Raw genomic sequence first — 19,990 nt, 5'->3', positions numbered from 1 at the left:
ATGGTGCCTTTTGAGTACTAAAAAGGCCTAACACGAACTCTAGGAATGAATCTAAAAAAACACTTTTAGCTGAATGGCAGTTCACTAATATTATCGAATTTTATTAAAAGTGAAGATTCCAAAGAATGCCAATTCGAAATTTTACAAAAAATGTTAAAAAAGGAGATTGTAAACCTTACCCCGATAAAACCCTGATACATGTGTCTTCTACTGTGGGTTTTCCATAATTATGGGAAGAATTTAGTTTTGTCTCACACTAACATTACCGATGACTTTTTATACATAAATTGTAAAGACTTCAAGGAATACTAGTTCGAAATGTTATAGAATATGTGGGTTTCTTATAAATATGAAAAAAAACTGTTTCGCAATGTTATTTATTAAAACCTTCAAAACGCTCTGGCAACACTCTGTTGTCTAATCGGCAAGAACTGTGTATGGTACGCTGTCATTGGTCACAGTTTGTTTTTGTTTTGATTCTCTCCCGTTTTCCCTTTTTTACTTTGTTTTTATTCCTGTTTGTGTTGCAAAGTTTAGTTTCCTAAACTTCTTTCACTCCCCCTCTAATTTCGGTCTCATTGTTGTTCCATTCGTTTTACATGATTCCTTTACTATTTTATTTGGCAAGGTTCTCTCACAGTCTCTCTCAATCAATCTCTTTTTATTTATGTGCTCTTCTCCACTTTTTGGTGTTACTTTTTTTTAACCACGACATTGGAGTTTTGGAGCATTGAACTTTAATGTGTATGACTCTTGTATGGATGTGTGTGAGTGTTTTTGTGTATGGATTTAATGACAAGCCCCAAAAAAAACGAAACATTATCATCATTTGGTAGGCTGGCTGGTTGTTTTGTTGTATGTGGTAGCAGATGATCATTGTTATTTTTGTTGTTGTAAAAATAAACAGAAATAAATGTTGATACTTTTGGCAAAGCTAGCAATGTTGGTAATTACTGCGTGTGGTCTTCTTCTTCTTCTCCCTATTGATGTCGATTAATAATGACACTTATTATCGAAATGTCAAACATAAACGATAGAGGGATTGTTATCGATCAGTTTGTTATATTTGCAGAAATTAACCAAAGGACTATTATAGAAATAAGCGTGGGTTTTTAAAGAATATTTTTCACGGAGACTGCCAGAAAAATAACCGTCTTTTCATTGCTGACTTATAGTGAAATTTAATGAGGAATATTTTTGTCTTAAACATCATCCTTCTAAAATGATGTTTTGTAGATGATTTTTACCTAAACTCACATAAAGTACGATTTAACCCTAAAATGTATTTTTAATACAGGGTGAGATGAAAAAACTGCAACCAACTTCAGACTGCTGTCATTTCTAAGCCACTCGTATGACAGCTGTTTAAGTTATTCTAGTGACAGCTCATTTTATTGTTTACAAGCGTACAAAAGCATTTTAGTGAGAATTTTCCAGAAAAAAGTTATTCGTGATGGAATTCAAGCGCGATAGTGTGATTTCTTTATATTTGGTCGGAAAACCACAAGTGGCTATCGTCAGGGCACTCCAGCATTTAAATTTGAATAAATCTTTTGTGTCTCGTCCCATCGCTCGTTGCCGTGATACTGGTAGCGTAGCCCGACGTCCAGGTAGCGGAAGGGTAAGGAAAAAAACAGCAACATCAGCAGAAATGGTTCGAAAAGTAACGAAGCGACTTGATCGAAACCCGCGTCGCAGTGGCCGAAAAATAAGCTGAACATATCGCAATACTCCATTCGGCAAATATTGAAAAATGAGCTCGGAGTAATGCCATTGAAAGTGCAAAAACTTACACCGCAACAGAATGAAAATAGACTCAAAAGAGCTAAAGCGTTGCTTCGTTTGACCGAAAGTGGTGAACTGCCGAATTTCGTTTTCTCCGATGAGAAAACATTCGTTGTCCAGCAGTTTGTAAACAAACAAAATGATCGCGTTTACTTACCAAAGAGGTCAACTGAAAATGTCCACCTCTGGTTGGCCACCACAACTCAAGCGCCGGCCATGATGATGGTGTGGGCCGCCATAACAGCCGAAGGTCGCTCTACGCTCGTATTAATCGACGGTGACATCAGAATAAATCCCGAATATTATCGCGTATTAAAGGTGTATTAAAGCCTTGGGCACGCAAACATTTTGGCCTCACACCTTGGATATTCCAACAGGACTCAGCACCATCGCACTCAGCACGTGCCACCCAAGAATGGTTACAAAATGAGGTTCCTCGCTTCATTTCCAGCACACAATGGCGACCAAAATCTCCGGATATCAATCTACCAATCCGTTGGACTATTGTGTCTTGAGTATTTTGGAAAGCAAGGTTGGCACTAAGAAATACCAAAGCGCTTCGCCGGGAATGGGCCAAAATACCACAGACCAACATTCGGCCAGCGTGTGACGGTTTCATTGGCCGTTTGAAGGCCATAATTCGTGCCAAAGGTGACCAATTCGAACAAATTTAAACTTATTCCAATATTTGATGCAATTTCCGACATTTTTGCTTTCATTCAATAAAATTTCGAAAATGTAAAAATTATGGCGTTTGAATTTTTTGCATTTTTTTTATCTCAACCTTTATTTTTTGCATTTTTTTTTTTAATTTTATTTTTCTCAAGAACCTTAGAGTGGATATCGTGGATCGTGAATTTGTATTGGATATTTTTCCAACGATTATTGGACTAAATAACGTGGGTTTTTTATTAATTTTTTCAATGCCCATAGACGGGCTTTTTTTGAGAATATTTTCCCAAGGACTGACTATCAGAGTAAATATCGTGGGTGTTTGGAAAATATTTTTCATCCTTTTCCAAGAACTATTAGAGTAAACATCGTCGACTTTTGACGAACATTCTTTTAAGATCCCAGTCTTGCATTTCCTAAAATAAAAACAACACAAACAATTTTGCTTTTTCTATATGCTTTTTATTATTTAAATATTTCACTTTTTTTTTAATTATAAACATGCAATACTGCTAACAAAGATCTTCCCTTGTTAAATCATTTCAAAACAAGAACTCAATTAGTTATAGCTTTGGTCAGATCACCGCAAGTTTTGACATAGGTACCGACATTTTCCAACGCCGATTGATAACTTGTCAAAGCCAACATACCACAGGGTTTGATATTCGTCAAACTCTTAATATCCCGAATAGTTTGTACAATATTCGAATTCAATCTGGTCATCATGGTTTTGATACGATCCGAACAGGTAAACGTTGGTGTCCTCTTGGCATCATCATCCTTGTAGGCAGAATTTTGACAAGTCGATTTATTGATATCTTGTATGAGGGCAATTGTATTGGTTAAATCGGTATTATCGGCCGTAACGGCAAATATGCTATTCTTCACCGTATCGCCACAAAGTTGAGTGGAGTATCCGAAATCTCCGACACTTTCGTTGAGTTGATTTAAGACACCCATCAAACAATGAACTCCGAATAACTTTTGAATGGCGGAATCCACATCGGCGGTAACAATAGTGGCTGCAGCCGCCCAGGAGGTGAGCGACAACATCATCAATACGACAATGGCTTCTTTAGAGAACATTTTTCTTTGCGACTCCAAGAAAGATTAAAATGAAATTTCCACTTGACTTTATTTGATTGAAGAAACTTTGATAGCTATTGACAATTTTTCGAGGCTTTTATACGATTTTATTGCATCAACTGCGATCAAATAGCAAAATAATGCAACGTTTCCAGATATCAAGTGCAGGCAAATATTTAATTTAACACTTACATGTTTTTCTAATTAGTAGTTTCATAAGTCAATATACTTCAGTATGGAAGAGGGTGGAATTGATAGAGATAAGCAGACAAAAATGAGTATACTCTGCTATTCTACAAAAAAATATCGTTAAACAATATAATATACCTAAGAATTATTCTTAAAAATAGGCTTTAATACACCTTTAATACGCCATAATATTCGGCATTTATTTTGATGCCACGGTCGATTTTTACGAGCGGAGAGCGACCATCGGCTGTTATGGCGGCCCACTGTTCTGGTGGCTAACCGAAGGTGCACATTTTCAGCTGTCCTCTTTGGCAATCAAACACGATCATTTTGTTTGTAAGTTCTTGCACTTTTTGGAATTTAAATGGCTTTACCCCGAGCTCATTTTTCAATATATGCCGAATGGAATAAAGTAATAAAGAGACTTGATCGAAACCCGCGCCGAAGTGGCCGGAAAATGGCTCGTGAGCTGAAAATTATCGTAATATTCCATTCGGCAAATATTGAAAAATGAGCTCGGGGTAAAGCCGTTGCCATTGAAATTCCAAAAAGTGCAAGTACTTACACCGCAACAGAAAGAAAACAGACTGAAAAGAGTTAAAGAGTTGCTTCGCTTGGCCGAAAGTGGTGAAATGCCGAATTTGGTTTTCTCAGCTCCGATGAGAAAATATTCGTTGTCCAGCAGTTTGTAAACAAACAAAATGAACGTGTTTACTTGCCAGAGAGGTCAGCTGAAAATGTGCACCTTCGGGTGGCCACCAGAACTCAAGCGCCGGCCATGGTAATGGTGTGGGCCGCCATAACAGCCGATGGTAGCTCTCCGCTCGTATTAATCGACCGTGACACCAGAATAAATGGCATCAGAATATTATCGCGAAAATATTCTGGAGGGTGTACGAAAGCATGGGTGCACGCAAACATTTTGGCCGCAGACCTTGGACATTCCAACAGGACTCAGCACCATCGCCCTCAGCACGCGCCACCCAAGAATGGTTACAAAATGAGGTTCCTCGCTTCATTTCCAGCTCACAATGGCCACCAAAATTTCCGGATACCAATTCGTTGGACTATTGTGTCTGGAGTATTTTGGAAAGCAAGGTTGGCACTAAAAAATACCAAAGTGTCGATCTTCTCAAGTAAGCGCTTCGCCGGGAATGGGTGAAAATACCGTAGAGCAACATTCGGGCAGCGTGTGACGGTTTCATTGGCCGTTCGTTTGAAGGCCATAATTCGTGCCAAAGGTGACCAATTCGAACAAATCTAAACTTATTCTAAAATTTGATGCTATTTCCGATATTTTTGCTTTCAGTCAATAGAATGAAACAAGTAGAAAAACATTAAGTTCGGCCGGGCCGAACTTTAAATACCCTCCACCTTAGGGTAATAAAACCCCAGAACCAATTATGACCCACAAATACCAATTTTTAGACATATTCGTGGGAAAATGCGGCAAAAATCATTAAAATACCGAATATCGGTAGGTACCGCTATAAAGGGCTATACAAAAACGTGGATCTATACATACAATGTTTCGCCAACGGAGCTAGAACCTATTATGACCAACTAATTCTAATTTTTATACAAATCTATGAAAAAATGTGGCAAATACCATTAAAATACCGAATATCGGGAGGTACCGCTATATGGGGGCTATACCAAAACGTGGACATATACATACAATGTTTCGCCAACGGAGCTAGAACCTATTATGACCAACTAATTCCAATTTTTAGACAAATCTATGAAAAAATGTGGCAAATACCATTAAAATACCGAATATCGGGAGGTACCGCTATATGGGGGCTATACCAAAACGTGGACATATACATACAATGTTTCGCCACACGAACTAGGACCCATTATGACCTACAAATACCAATTCTTAGACAAGTCTGTGAAAAAAATGTGGCAAATATCATTAAAATACCGAATATCGGGAGGTACCGCTATATGGCGGCTATACCCAAACTTGGACTTATACATGCAATGTTTCGCCATCGCAGCTACAACCCACTATGACCAACAAATACCAATTTTTAGACAAATCTGTGAAAAAATTTGGCAAATATCATTAAAATACGAATATCGGGAGGTATAGCTATATAGTGGGGCTATACCAAAACGTGGACCTATACATGCAATGTTTCGTCACCGGAGCTAGAACCCATTATGACCAACAAATACCAATTTTTAGACAAATCCATGAAAAAATGCGGCAAAAATCACCAAAATACCGAATTTTGGGAGGTACCGCTATATCGGGCTATACAAAAACGTGGACCTATGCATACAATATTTCGCCAACGGAGCTAAATCCTATTATGACCAACAAATGCCGATTTTTAGGCAAATCCATAAAAAAATGCGGCAAAAATCATCAAAATACCGAATATCGGGAGGTACCGTTATATGGGGGCTATACCAAAACGTGGACTTATACATGCAATATTTCGCCACTGGAGCTAGAACCCACTATGACCAACAAATACCAATTTTTAGACAAATCCATAAAAAAATGTGGCAAATACCATTAAAATACCGAATTTTGGGAGGTACCCTTATATGGGGGCTATACCAAAACGTGGAACGATATATGTCATTTTCAATATCAACCATCCTAGATACAATACAAATTATTCTGCTAAATTTTAATGCTCTGCGACAAATAATGTGGCCTGTATCGTGATTTCAACAGACAGGCGGACAGACGGACATCGTTAAATCGACTTAGAATTTTATGCTGATTATGAACATACATGGGGTCTTCCGGTTTACGACTCCGTTGGTCCTTCAAAATATTTTTCTAAAAATATTTGTTTTGTGCCTCTTTTGGTCCTTTAAAAAATTCCCGTTTATGGCTCCGTTGGTCCTTGAAAATATTTTTCAAAAAATATTTGTTTTGTGCCTCTGAAAACATATTTAAAAAATTGTATTTTAAAAATTCCTAATTTCGGGTTCATTTTGTGCTCAAAAAAATTAAAAAAATCCGCGTTTGTCGCTCTGTTGGGTCCATGAAAAGACATTTACACATAATCGTGTTTGTCTTGAAAAAATATTCTCCAAAAATTCCTAAAAAAAATCCACACCCTGATGGACCTTTTAAAAACATATTTTTTGGCTGTGTTGGCCCTTGAAGAAATATTCTTGGCATTAATTTTGCTGCTTCCTCATTTTACAAAAAAAAAAAAAAAAAAAAAAAAAAAAAAAAAAAAAAAATAGATTAAATTAATTAATTAATTTCAATGTCGTAAAACGTAAAATATCTTGCCCCTCGAAAAAAAAAAAAAAACTTTTGAATAATTAATTCAATAACTGTTTTTTATTTGTTTGTTGTTGGCCAATTGAAGTTTTTTTTTTAATTACCAACACTTGTTCGAATGAAAACCCAATTAAATATTTGCAAATACTCAAAGTTTTACGTACTTAGGAAAACCAACAAAAATCTATCTTGAATTGGAAAATATTAGCTAGCGGTAACCTAGCCTGAGAGCATATAAAAGCAGTGGCAGACCTTTCGTTAAGGCATCAAAGTTAACTGCAGCACAATCAAGCTACTCCACTTGCAATATTGAAAATGTTTTCCAAAATAGCCATTGTCTTGGTTTTGGCCACCGCCTTGGAGACAACCTGGTCCCAAAGCACCTTTGACCAATCTGTGACAGATTCAACCCTAAATCTTTTTGGCATTAATTGTATCGCTGATGCTGTTTACAATTTGGAAGATGCTGCCGGTGAATTCCTTTACAAGATTCAATCGTGTGGTCAGGATGCAGTCAGCAGTGCATTAGTTGTGTCCGCCGACATTTCCGATCTGTCAACCACCACCAATATTCTGATCAACACCAATGACAACACCTGCAACAACGCTGCCTACGCTGACGAGGATGCCCGAAGATTGCCATCAGGCGATTGTGTCAGTAACATTAGGACGATGATGGATAGATTGCATAAAAATACGAAACAAACTGTAAAGGACATTGATGCCATCACCAACATCAATGCGTGTGGCAAAATGGCCTTGACTACCTACAAATTGGCAGTGCAAAATTTCGATAGTTTCATAACCGTTTGTGGCAATGTGGCCAAAACCCAATAGTCCTAGGGAGAATGTAACGAAGTTTAATGTCCTCCAGGGAAATATTGACATGCCTATTCAAAAAAAAAAAAAAAAATATGTATTCTAGTTTAAAATCAATTAAATATTAAAGCAAGCACAGAAAATGTGGTTTTAATTACTTTTCAATAAAGGTCCTTGTGATAGACAAAATACTTAAACAATGCAGGACTATGGCGTAAATGGTCCTTGAGAAACAAATATTTAAAAAATCTGGGATTATAGCTCAGATGGCCTTGAGAAAATACTTAAAAATTAACGCTTAACTGGCCTGTGAAAAAAATTACTTCAAAAATCCAAGATTATAGCTCAGATGGGCCTTAAGAAAATAACTCAAAAAAAAATCAAGGTTCTTGAAAATATTACTTTAGCAACTATAGTTGAGGTAGTCTTTGATAAAAATTAAAATGTCTGCGATTTAAGCTCAGATATGCCTTGCAAAAAATTACTTAACAGCCCAGGAATATATTTCAGGTGAGCCTTAAAAATAATCGCTTTGATGGTCCTTAAAAAAATTACCAAAACAATCTACAATTGTAGTTCAGAAGGTCCTTACTTAAAAATTCACGATTATAACTCAAATGAGATGGTCCTGAAAAAATACTTAAATATGAAAAATCAGTTTGTCCTTGAAAAAATTATTCAATTAGTGCAGGATTATAGATTAGATGGTTCTTAAAAAGCCTTTAAAATATTGCTTTGGAATTCCACGATTATAGTTCCGAAGGTCTTTGATAAAAATTACCTAATAAATCTACGTTTGTAGTCCAGATAGGCCAAAAAATGTCCAGGAATATTTCTCAAGTTGTTCTTAAAGAGTTCACAATTATAGCTTTGATGATCCTTAAAAAACATCAAAACAATCTACAGTTGTAGTCCAGAAGGTCCTTGAAAGTACTTACTTAAAAAAATCACGAGTATAACTCAAATGAGATGGTCCTGAAAAAATACTTAAATATGAAAAATCAGTTGGCCCTTGAAAAATTTTTTTCAAATAATCCAGGATTATGGCTTAGATAGTCCTTAAAAAAACTTTAAAATATTGCTTTGGCATTTTACGATTATAGTTTGTAGTCCAGATAGGCCCTGTAAAAAATTACTTAAAGAGTCCAGGAAGATGTCTTGGGTGGTCCTTAAACAGTTCAAAATTATAGCTTTGGTGATCCTTGAAAAAATTTCCAAAATAATCTACAATTGTTGCTCATATGGTTCTAGAAAATGATTACTTAAAACAATTCAAGATTATACCTCAAATGATCCTTGAAAAAAGTAGCGATCGTGCCAAATGTTTTTGTAGAAGTCTCTCTAGGAGACCAATTTTTTCTCTGGAATACCTATATTTTTCTAGAAGACCTAGTTTCTCTCTTTAAGATCTTTCAAAGATATTTAGAATGTTTTCTCTCTGAAGCAGGCCATAAAATCCTGAAAAAATACTTAAAGATCTAAGCTCAGATAGTCCTTGAAAAAAATATTCAAATAATGCAGGATTATAGCTCAGATGGTCCTTAAAAAATTACTTAAAAAATTCAAGATTATGGGTAAGACAGACCTTTAAAATATTGCTTTGGCATTCCACGATTTTAGTTCCGAAGGTCTTTGATAAAAATTACCTAATAAAACAACGTTTGTAGCTCAGATAGGCCAAAAAATGTCAAGGAATATTTCTCAAGTTGTCCTTAAAAAATTCACAATTATAGCTTTGATGATCCTTAAAAAACATCAAAACAATCTACAATTGTAGCTCAGATGGTCCTTGAAAATGACTACTTAAAAAATTCACGATTATTCCTCAAATGATCTTCGAAAAATAAGCTATCCTGCCAAAAGATTGTGTAGAAGTCTCTCTAAGAGACCTATATTTTCTCTAGAAGACCTATATTTTTTCTAGAAGACCTATTTTCTCTCTTTAAGATCTTTCACAGATCTTTGGAATGTTTTCTCTCTGAAACAGGTCATAAAAGACGTTCACTCCACGACTATATATGAGATGGTCCTGAAAAAATACCTAAAGATGAAAACTTAGATGGTCTTTAAAAAAATTATTCAAATAATCCAGGATTATAGCTCAGATGGTCCTTAAAAAATTCAAGATTATGGGTAAGACGCCTTTAAAATATTACTTTGGCATTCCACGATTATAGTTCCGAAGGTCATTAATAAAAATTACCTAATAAATCAACGTTTTGTAGCTCAGATAGGCCAAAAAATGTCTTACCCAGTCCAGGAATATTTCTCAGGTGGTCCTGAAAAAATACTTAAAGATGAAAACTCAGTCCGATATTATAGCTCAGATGGTCCTTAAAAAATTACTTAAAAAATCCAAGATTATGGGCAAGACAGACCTTTAAAATATTGCTTTGACATTCCACGATTTTAGTTCCGAAGGTCTTTGATAAAAATTACCTAATAAATCAACGTTTGTAGATCATATAGGCCTTGCAAAGAATTTACCTTAACAGTCCAGGAAAATATATCAAAAGTGGTCCTTAAAAATTCACAATTATAGCTTTGATGGTCCTTAAAAAATTCAAAATTTAAGCTTTGATGGTCCTTAAGAAATTACAAAACAATCTACAATTGTAGCTCAGATGGTCCTTGAAAATTACTACTTAAAAAATTCATGATTATACCTCAAATGATCCTCGAAAAAATTAGGGTTCATGCCAATAATTTCCGTAGAAGAGATATTTTCCCTCTAGAAGGCCTATATTATCTCTTTAGGAAAGTCCTATTTTCACCTTTGATGACTTTTCGAAGATTTCGCCCTCTCGAAAAATAGGGTTCCAGCCTATAATTTCTGTAGAAGTCATATTTTCTCTCTAGAAGACCTATATTTTCCCTTTGGAAGACCTATTTTCTTCTTTGAAGACTTTTCGAAGGTCTTGCCCTCTCTCTCCAGAAAATGACATTTTTCTTTCAGACGTTCCGCAGGAGATCTTCTATCCCTATTCCTAGAATGCCTTAAAAAATTCTTCTCCTTCTAGTAGACTTTTCGATGTATTCTCTCTCTAGTAGACCTTTTAGAAGTCTTCTCTCTATCCATGTCCTCTCTAAAACCCTTTAGAAAATTTTCTCTCTGTGGAAACGTTTTGGAAGATTTTGTTCTTCTCAGGCATTTAAAAGGTTTTATATCACTCTCTTTTTAGAATTCCTCAAAAAGTATTTTATTTTTTATTTTACCTGTTAAAAACTCTCTCTATAGAAAATCTTTGAAAAACCTATCATCCCCCCAAGAATTTTGCAAGGTTTCCTCCTCTCTAAAACATTTGGACGATTTTTAATAGGTCTTTGTTTTTATTTTAGAGAGTTATTAAGACATCCATTCATTGTCGGTGACCTTTGTTTTCCACAAGACCTTCGAAAGGTATTTTCTCTGTAGAAAATTGTCTCTCTTCGGAACCTCTAGCAGATTTTTTTCTTGATATTTCGATGTCTTCTCTCTTCCCTAGACCCAAAAAATTATCTTTCTCTCTATAGTAGATCCTACAAGAAATTTCTCTCTCTATCTCTGAAAAGGCTTTAAAATGCATTTGCTATCTTAAGAAGACCTGTGGAAGGTCTTATCTAACTCTAGTATATCCCAAACAGTATTATATCTGTTAAACGATTTTAGAAGGCCTTTAGAAGTTTTTCGCTTTCCACAGGAAATTTCAAAGGTATTTTTTTCAGTAGAAAATATTCAGAAAATTGTCTCTCCCTAGAAAATCGTATTTCTCTCTTGAAAGGACCATCGCATTGTACAAGACCTCTAGCAGATATTTTCTAGATATATACATGTCTTCTCACTTCAGTAGACCCTAAAAAATCCCCTTTCTCTCTCTCTCTCACACACACACAGCTTTAGAATATTTTCTCTCTCAAGAAGACCTGTAGAAGGTCTCATATCTCTCTAGAATATCTCAAACAGTCGAATACAGTGGTTTCTATTTACCTGCATCAACATTAGCTGCGCATTGGCCTTTGCAGACCAAAAAACACACTAAAAGATGGTTATGCTGGATAAAACACCACTGATGCTCAAATACATATGTTGTGAATTTATCTCTCTGAGTTTGTCTATCCATTGCTTAACTACTTTTGATGAGCTAAAAGAGAACACTCTTTTGTTTGAAGTTTCGATGACGCTAATGGTGAGCATCGCTTGCCTAGACAATTCATGAGAAAACTTACTTTGTTGTTGTTGTTGAATAAAGTGGTGTTTTCTTGAAATTAGTTTCAATTGTTGTGTTTAATATAATTAAACCACTTAATAAATGTATTATAAACTTTAAAAGATTCCCTATTGATTTTGGCTGGCTATTACACGTACGTAAGTAAAATAAAGATTGCTGCTTTGTTGTGCACGAATAGAAAATTAAAGATACCTGCACTTTTTGTGCACGTAAGTAAAATTAAAGATACCTGTTTCATTGTGCAGATAAATGCAATGAAGCTACCTGCATTTTGGGCATTGCTGCACAAGATGTCGTGCAATTTTTGATTGTGCAGGTAAGCAAAAAATACTGTATATGTTAAAGGCTTTTAAGCGGCTTTCTCTCTGTTGAAGGCCTTTAAAAGCCTAATAAGCTCTCTAGAACTTCTTTAGCAGTTTTTCTTTTTCCGCACATATCAAACATTAGTTTATCTGTTAAACGATTTTAGAAGGGCTTTAGAAATTTTTTCGCTTTCCACAGGAAATTGTATTTTCTCTGTAGAAAATTTTCAGAAAATTGTCTCTTCCTAGAAAATCGTATTTCTCTCTTGAAAGCCCATCGTTTTCTACAGGACCTCTAGCAGATATTTTCTAGATATATACATGTCTTCTCACTTCAGTAGACCCTAAAAATGCTCTTTCTCTCTCTCACTCTCTGAAAAGGCTTTAGCAATTTTTTTCTCTCAAGAAGACCTGGAGAAGGTCTTATCTCTCTTTAGAATATCTCAAACAGTCTTATATCTGTTAAAGGCTTTTAAGCGGCTTCACTCTGTGATAGGCCTTTAAAAGCCCAAGTTCTCTGGAAGTTCTTTAGCAGTTTTTCTTTTTCCGCACATATCAAACATTAGTATACCTGTTAAAGGATTATGGAAAACCTTCAGAAGTTTTTTGTTTTCCACAGGAATTTTCAAAGATATTTTCTCTGTAAAATTTTTTAGAAAATATCTCCCCAAAAAATCCTATTTCCCTCTTGAAAGGCAATCGTTTTCTACAAGACCTCTAGCAGATATTTTCTTCTCTCTCTTCCATATACCCAAAAAATCCTCTTTTTCTCTCTCACTCTCTGAAAAAGCTTTAGAATATTTTCTCTCTCAAGAAGGTCTTATCTCCCTCTAAAATATCTCAAAAAGTATTATATCCGTTAAAGGATTTTAAGGGGCTTTCTCTCTGTAGCTCCATATATATATCTTTATCCGATATCAGGTTTATTGTGCACCAAATGTCTAATATCAGCCCAAAGGGGCTTAATTTTGGCAATTACAACTGCATTTATCCTAGAAACCAGTAATTCAAATTTGGTTTTAAATCGGTTCAGATATAGCTAAAGCTCCCATACATATATGTTTCATCCGATTTGTGGTTTAAACTCCCTCACACGCGTAATATGCAATCCACATGAATGAAATTTGGTACTAGATAACTTATGGATCTCGAAAAAACCTCTGTCAAATTTAAGCGAAATCGAATTAGATTTGGATAAAGCTTCCATATATATCTACATCCGATTTCAGGGTTTATATTATTTTAGCGACATTATTCGCCAGAATTATTTCAAATTTGGTATTTGAAGTTCCTAAAAGGTACTACAGCCTGTGACAAAAAATTGTCTATGCAGGTCCAGATCTTCGCATAGCCCCGATATAACGGTACCTCCCTATATTCGATATTTTGATTTTTATTCACCTGATTTTTTTCAAGTTTCGTATTTGAATATTGTAATGGCTTACGACAAAAGTTGCCTACGCAGGTTCACGTCTTCATATAAATCCCGATATAACGGGTAGATTCGGTATATTTAAGATTTTAACAGAATTTTTAACAAAATTTATTTTTTTTTTTTTTTAAATTTCCAAATTTGTTCCAATTGGTAGAGGGTATTCAAAGTTCGGCCCTGCCGATCTTACTGCTTTTTTACTTATTCTATAAAGCTTTTGGAATGTCTTCTCTTCCCCTCTCTCTCTTTCTCTCTCTGGCTCTTTGGAACACCTTTCGAATGACATAGGTATCCAAAAGTAAGAGAGTGAGGAGTATCCGCCTGTTAAACACAGGCTGAAATTGGAAAAAGAGAGGAAATGCTTGGATCGACATGGTTCCCTTATCCATGGAAGATCTTTGGAAGTTTCATATTCTTTAACCCTCTTAGAATGCCTTCCGTTCCCAACTTTTCTTCTTCAAACTCAATTTTTGCAGCACAAAAGTATACATTTTATTTGAAATAAAAATTGCTATTATTTTTGTTTTTCCTCCTACACTTTTCTAGCAACATCAACACATTTTCGAATTAAATTCTTAAAATCGAAAAAATTCAATTTCAAATTTGTCAAATTCATGGTAACACATGAATTGCCTTTCTTTACAGCGGCAATTTCCTTGATCGTATACCAGACAGCAGTTTTCAGTTTTTCCGCTTGCTTGGTGACATTTTCCACACAAGATGGCGTGGGTGTTTTCCTGGCATCTGTGGCCGCATCATAGTTGGCGTTGTTGCAAACATTCTTACTAACATCAACCAAGGTTGTTAGGATGCGAATGACATCATTGGCATTGTCCAGTACAAAGTTGGCTGTGGCGGTTGCTGTCGCATCGCAAAGGTTAAGGTCGTATTTAAAGGTATCAACGGTGTCCTGCAGATTGTAGGCGGCTTCCGTGACACAGTGTAGGCCGGCCAGGTTTTTGGTGGCCAACTTAACGTAGTTGCCACCGGCAGTTGCAATGATGGCGGCGACTACAAGAACGACAATTGAAAGCTTGCAGTTCATGATGATTTTCTTCAATTTTCCTCTTCTTCTGTTCTGTCTGCGAGAATTGATAAGGTTTCATTGCCAAGGCCAATATTTATATGAAAATCATTTGGGTTTTTTTTATTTTTATTTTTCCCTCAAATATCTTATCTCTGTGTCTAATTGGAATTCTGCTGCATGCATTTTAATTAATAAAAAAATGTTTGCAAACTATTTTTAATTAGCATTTGTGATAGACAAGTTGAAGGTAAGAGCATATATTTCAAGATGGGGTTGTAACAGCCAAGGGCTTTTTTCATACCCTCAGTCATATGGTTAGAGTTAGGTTATATATCATTTGATACGGCCAAAACGTGGCTCACCGAAATAACGGTCTTAGACCCTAGGTCTTCTTGGACAAAATCCGTTTCAGGACAATTGGTGTTGACTGTCTGGCTGGTGCTCTCGAAGTGAGTATCCGATTTCGTTCAAACTTGGTACATCGTAATATTATTATCAAACTTAGATCGAGTTCGGAGATGGGCAATATCGGTCCACTCCTTCTGGTATCTCCCACACAAAAGGTCGAAATTTTCAAAAAAAAATATTTTACTGCGCAGAAAGAGAAAGGATAATCCAATTTTGCTCCAACTTTGCAAATCCTAATATTTGCATCGGTTCTAGGTCAGGTGTGAAAATGGGCAATATCGGTTCACTCCATCAAGTACCTCCTCCACAAAGGTTCAAAATTTTGAATAATTATAACTCTCATAAAATGTAGTGTAAGAGTCCGGTTGTCTTCAAATTACACACAGTACAATATTTTTATTAACCCAAGGTATGGTGTGAAAATGGGCAATATCGGTCCACTCCTTCTGGTACTTCCCCCACAAAAGGTCACAATTTTGAATATTTATGAAGCTCATATGACGCGAAATTAACATCCAATTCCATTCAGACTTGTCACAGCTCAATGTTTCCATCAACACAACATATGTTATAAAGATGGTAGAGATCGGATCAATTCTTCTGGTACCTACCCCACAAAGGGACAACATTTTGAATAAATAAAACAATTATAAAATCCGAAAAAAAGGCATCCAGATGTCTTCATATTTCACACATCCCATTACTTCTACTAACGCAAGATCTGCTGTGAGGATGGGATATACCGGTTCACTCCTTATGATACCTCCCACACAAAGGGTCAAAATTTTGAATATCCATGAAACTCCTAAAACGCCAAAATATCATCCGACCGAAAAACCTCAGATTCTCTTCATATTTCACACAACCCATTATTTTTACTAATACAAGATCTGCTGAGAAGATGGAGTATATTGGTGCACTTCTTCTAGTACCTCCTCCACAAAGGGTCAAAATTTTGGATATCAATGAAAAAAGCATCCGATTCCATTCAGACTTGGCAAATCTCAATATTTTTATCAACACAATATCTGTTATAAAAATGGTGAAGATCGGACCATTTCTTCTGGTACCTCCCCCACAAAAGATTCAAAATGTTGAACAACCAAAATGGTCTTAATCCGTATATGACAGTACTAATACGTACATTTTGAGCAAGATTGGGCTAGGGAGTCTACTACCACTACGATAGCAAATATTTTGAGCAAGGCTGTTCTAATACGAGCATTTTAAGACGAAACACATAATTTTACCAAAACTTGAGAACTTATCTCTTATCAGAGCTTATCTCTGCTGTACTTTTGGATCTCTTTTGCTCTCCAATGAGAGCACAAAAACTTAAGACATTGATTCTGAGTATTTGAGTATCTCGTAATTATAAAAAGCATAACAAACTAATTTCTCTCTCTCTCTCCCTCGCTCTCTTTCCAGTTCGCAGCTATGATAATCACGCCAAATGTGGTCTAGTTTGGGTTCCCCACGTTGTGGCATATCGTTGTCGCACCTGTGGCATTTCCCCCTGCATGTCCATCTGCCGTGATTGCTTCAAGAAAGGTGATCACACCAATCATGATTTCAATATGTTCTTATCTCAGGCCGGTGGAGCCTGCGATTGTGGTGATACATCGGTGATGAAAGCCGAAGGCTTCTGCAGTGATCATGGCATTAATAATCGCCAAAACAAGGAACCCGTACCGAACAATCTGCTGGCCGTTGCCGAGGCCATAATGCCAAAATTACTCTTTCGTCTGTTGCAACATTTTCGCGAACACAGCGATGCGGCATCGCAAACCTTCAACATGGCCGCCCATTTGTGTGAGGAGTTCACAAACATGCTCATCGATTTGAATAATATGGGCGAAATTATGCGTAAGGTGATGACTCGAGCCCTAATTAGCAAAGAGGTCTATAAGCAGTTCAATGATGTGAATTATCTCACCTCGCGACATGCTCAAGTCCTAAAAGAGAATCGCGAAAAGTATGAAGATGCTGTCAACCGTTTTCCACGACCCGAACCCCCAGATGACTACAAACACCTGCCGGCACTGGGAGAGAAACTGGTACACAGTACCCTGCTGGAAGAGTTCATATTTTGGACCTTCAAATTTGAGTTTCCACAAAATTTGGTCTGCTTTCTGCTAAACATGCTGCCCGATCAGGACTACAAGGAACATCTGACGCGAACATTTGTCATGCACTACAGTCGCATACCATCTGTGCTGGAAATGTCCAAAGATCCGGATACCCTGAGCAATCGTGTGGTACACATGAGTGTCCAATTGTTTTCCAATGAAAGTCTAGCCCTCAAAATGGTCAAAGAGCTGTCTTTGCTGCATGTCATGATCATCAGTCTCAAGCTAATGATGTCGAAAATTCTCATACAGAATACCTTACATGGTGGGTAATTTAAATATACTATCCTCAACATTTATTACTTACTTATTTCCCTTCCGTTTTATTTCATTTGCAGATCCCTCAAAAAACTTCCACTTTGTCATCGATTGCACCCGCCAAGTCATGAAAGATCATTGCTATTGGCCACTGGTGTCCGATTTCAATAATGTTCTCTCCCACGAATCGGTCGCCTTGGTCTTCTTGCGTGATGACAATTTGATTGATATGTGGTTTCAATTTCTCTCCATGCTGCAGGGCATGAATGTCAATGTACGCGAAACAGCCTCACATGTTGAATTCGAACCGAATTCGTATTATGCTGCTTTCTCTTGCGAACTGGAGGCAAGTGCCTATCCCATGTGGTCGATAATATCACATTTGAAAGATGGCAAACATGCTGATTTGGCCAAGAAGATCATCACCTATTGTGTGAATATGCTGCACGAATGGTTGGAGGCGATCTATTTTCAGCAGCCAAAAATTTCTCAAGTAAGTTGATGGTGGTGGCTGTATTTTTTTGTGATATTTCATAACTTTTTTTTGTTATGTCAATTACAGGAGGAAATGCTACAGGCCTCATTTCATTTTCCCTTGCATCGTTATTTGTCGGCCTTCGTTTGCCAAGCTGTCACAAAAATGGGCATGTCTTTGTCCGAAGTTCTACCAACAAGATCCTATATATTGCCTTTGCTAATGATGCATCCATTGAGAGTTCAGGTGAGTGGATTTTTTTATTTAACTTTTTGTGGGCAATAGGCGTGGCTTCAATATTCTTGGCCAAGGAACCCTTATTAAAATCAAATATCCATCGATTTTCCATCATGTTGAGTCCCTCTGAACATTTTTACACTTCCACTTGAGGTCAATAACGCTTTTGGAACACTTAAAATAATTACGAGAAAATTCCAGCAAATTATGAAAGTAGAGCTAAAAAGAGGAGACATGTGTATCGGCGTTTTGAAAGTATACATCGCTAAGTAACCTCAATAGAGTTGACAAATTCTTCCCAATTTTTTGCAAAATGTCGGATTTTAGATTCATTATAATCCCGTTCATTTGAAGTATGTAGTGTCTTTGGTAATATTGCAGAAAACAGCGCAAGCCTTATTTTGGTATTCGGGCGAGTCACCAAATGGGTTGTTTGTTCCTTTTCAAATTGGCATTAAAACTCCCCTTAAATGGATCATAGCAGGTCAAAAGATTCTTCAAAATTAATTGTAGTAAAATTTTACTACTGGTCTCGGAATACATCAAAAGTACAAATCTTTCCTAAAAGCCAGGAAATCAAAATATTGATAATATTTTGGGGTTAAAGTTGTATTGCATATGAGTTTATGCAAAAATCTCCTACAAAACATAATTTTAGAAGAATGATGTCAATGACAAAAATAGTCTTCACCAAATTTCACTTCAAAACACTAAAGAAAAACAACTGCTATTTCCATTCTATATTAAAAAAGATTTGATGTCAAAATAAAACTCGGCTTTTTCGATCTCGTCTGTAATTTTTGCTGATTAAATTTCTGATTTAGTTTTTGGACCCGCTTATCTTCTTTGGAATAGTTCTTCTTATAGAAGGTCTGTTAATCTTCTAAAAAGACTTGAATACATTTTATTACCTGCACACGATGTGCAGGAAACCAATAAGAACTAAGGCAGCTGCATTATGTGGATCTCAATTGTACCACAATTTCTCGGGTTTGTCGAGGCAGCTCTCGTTCTTCAGCTGCAATGGAAGGTGGATGATCTCCGTGTACAGTATGAAGGCCTTTCTTTACATGCCTGGACAGAGGTTTGCCTATCCACGAGATGGTGGATGGCTCTGTTTGATTTTATTATGATGTAGCACCGGCAAGACTTTCGTCTCCTCGTGTAGATGGTCGACAGATGTCATAAGGAGGCCACCTATTGCGGTTATAAGGTCGGCGTTCTAGCAGGACTGAATATTTTTCCATAGAGTAGCACGTGGCAGAACTCGCCAGAGCCGCATATTAGTCAACAAGATTTTTCCTCATCAACTCTCAAAGTTCTATCGGCAAGGGCCTTAAGAACCTTGTTCCTTCTTCTAAAGTTATCGCAGATAGATGTGACATGAGCGGACGACTCGAAGTGAGCACCCATAATTTTTAATGAAATACATCATCTTCGCTGTCCATACGATAAAATGTGTGGCAGTCGATTTCCTCGCAATAAAGAAAGGTGTTGAGATCAACTAAGTAATTGTTTAAACGGAGCATTTGCTTACGTTATTATCTCTTTATGCCATCTGGAGGGTTTGGAATTATAGAAAGGAGCTCATCACTTTCATTCATAAGTCCCGCTGCCTCTGCTGGGAAATTGCATATTATTTGAGTTATTCGACAACTCGCTGAGGTTATAAAATAAGAGGATTTGCTCATGGAGAGATTATCG

The 19,990-nt window shown here is 36.5% G+C and overlaps 1 protein-coding gene across 1 annotated transcript in view; it reads left to right on the top strand.

Annotated features, from left to right (window-relative positions):
* Positions 1 to 19,990, top strand: part of LOC101889187 (E3 ubiquitin-protein ligase Ubr3) — an 85,169-nt gene that overhangs the window by 26,824 nt on the left and 38,355 nt on the right. Inside the window, exons 2-4 of the mRNA XM_005183800.4 lie at positions 16,616 to 17,581; positions 17,655 to 18,067; positions 18,137 to 18,295. Of these exons, the coding sequence (XP_005183857.3) occupies positions 16,616 to 17,581; positions 17,655 to 18,067; positions 18,137 to 18,295 (1,538 nt within the window). The remainder of the gene's footprint in view (positions 1 to 16,615; positions 17,582 to 17,654; positions 18,068 to 18,136; positions 18,296 to 19,990) is intronic.

The sequence above is a fragment of the Musca domestica genome, unplaced genomic scaffold (assembly GCF_030504385.1).
Source record: "Musca domestica strain aabys unplaced genomic scaffold, Musca_domestica.polishedcontigs.V.1.1 60, whole genome shotgun sequence".
Classification (NCBI taxonomy): Eukaryota; Metazoa; Arthropoda; class Insecta; order Diptera; family Muscidae; genus Musca; species Musca domestica.
The sequence above is the reverse complement of the archived record's forward strand: the minus strand, read 5'-3'. Positions and strand labels throughout refer to the sequence as shown.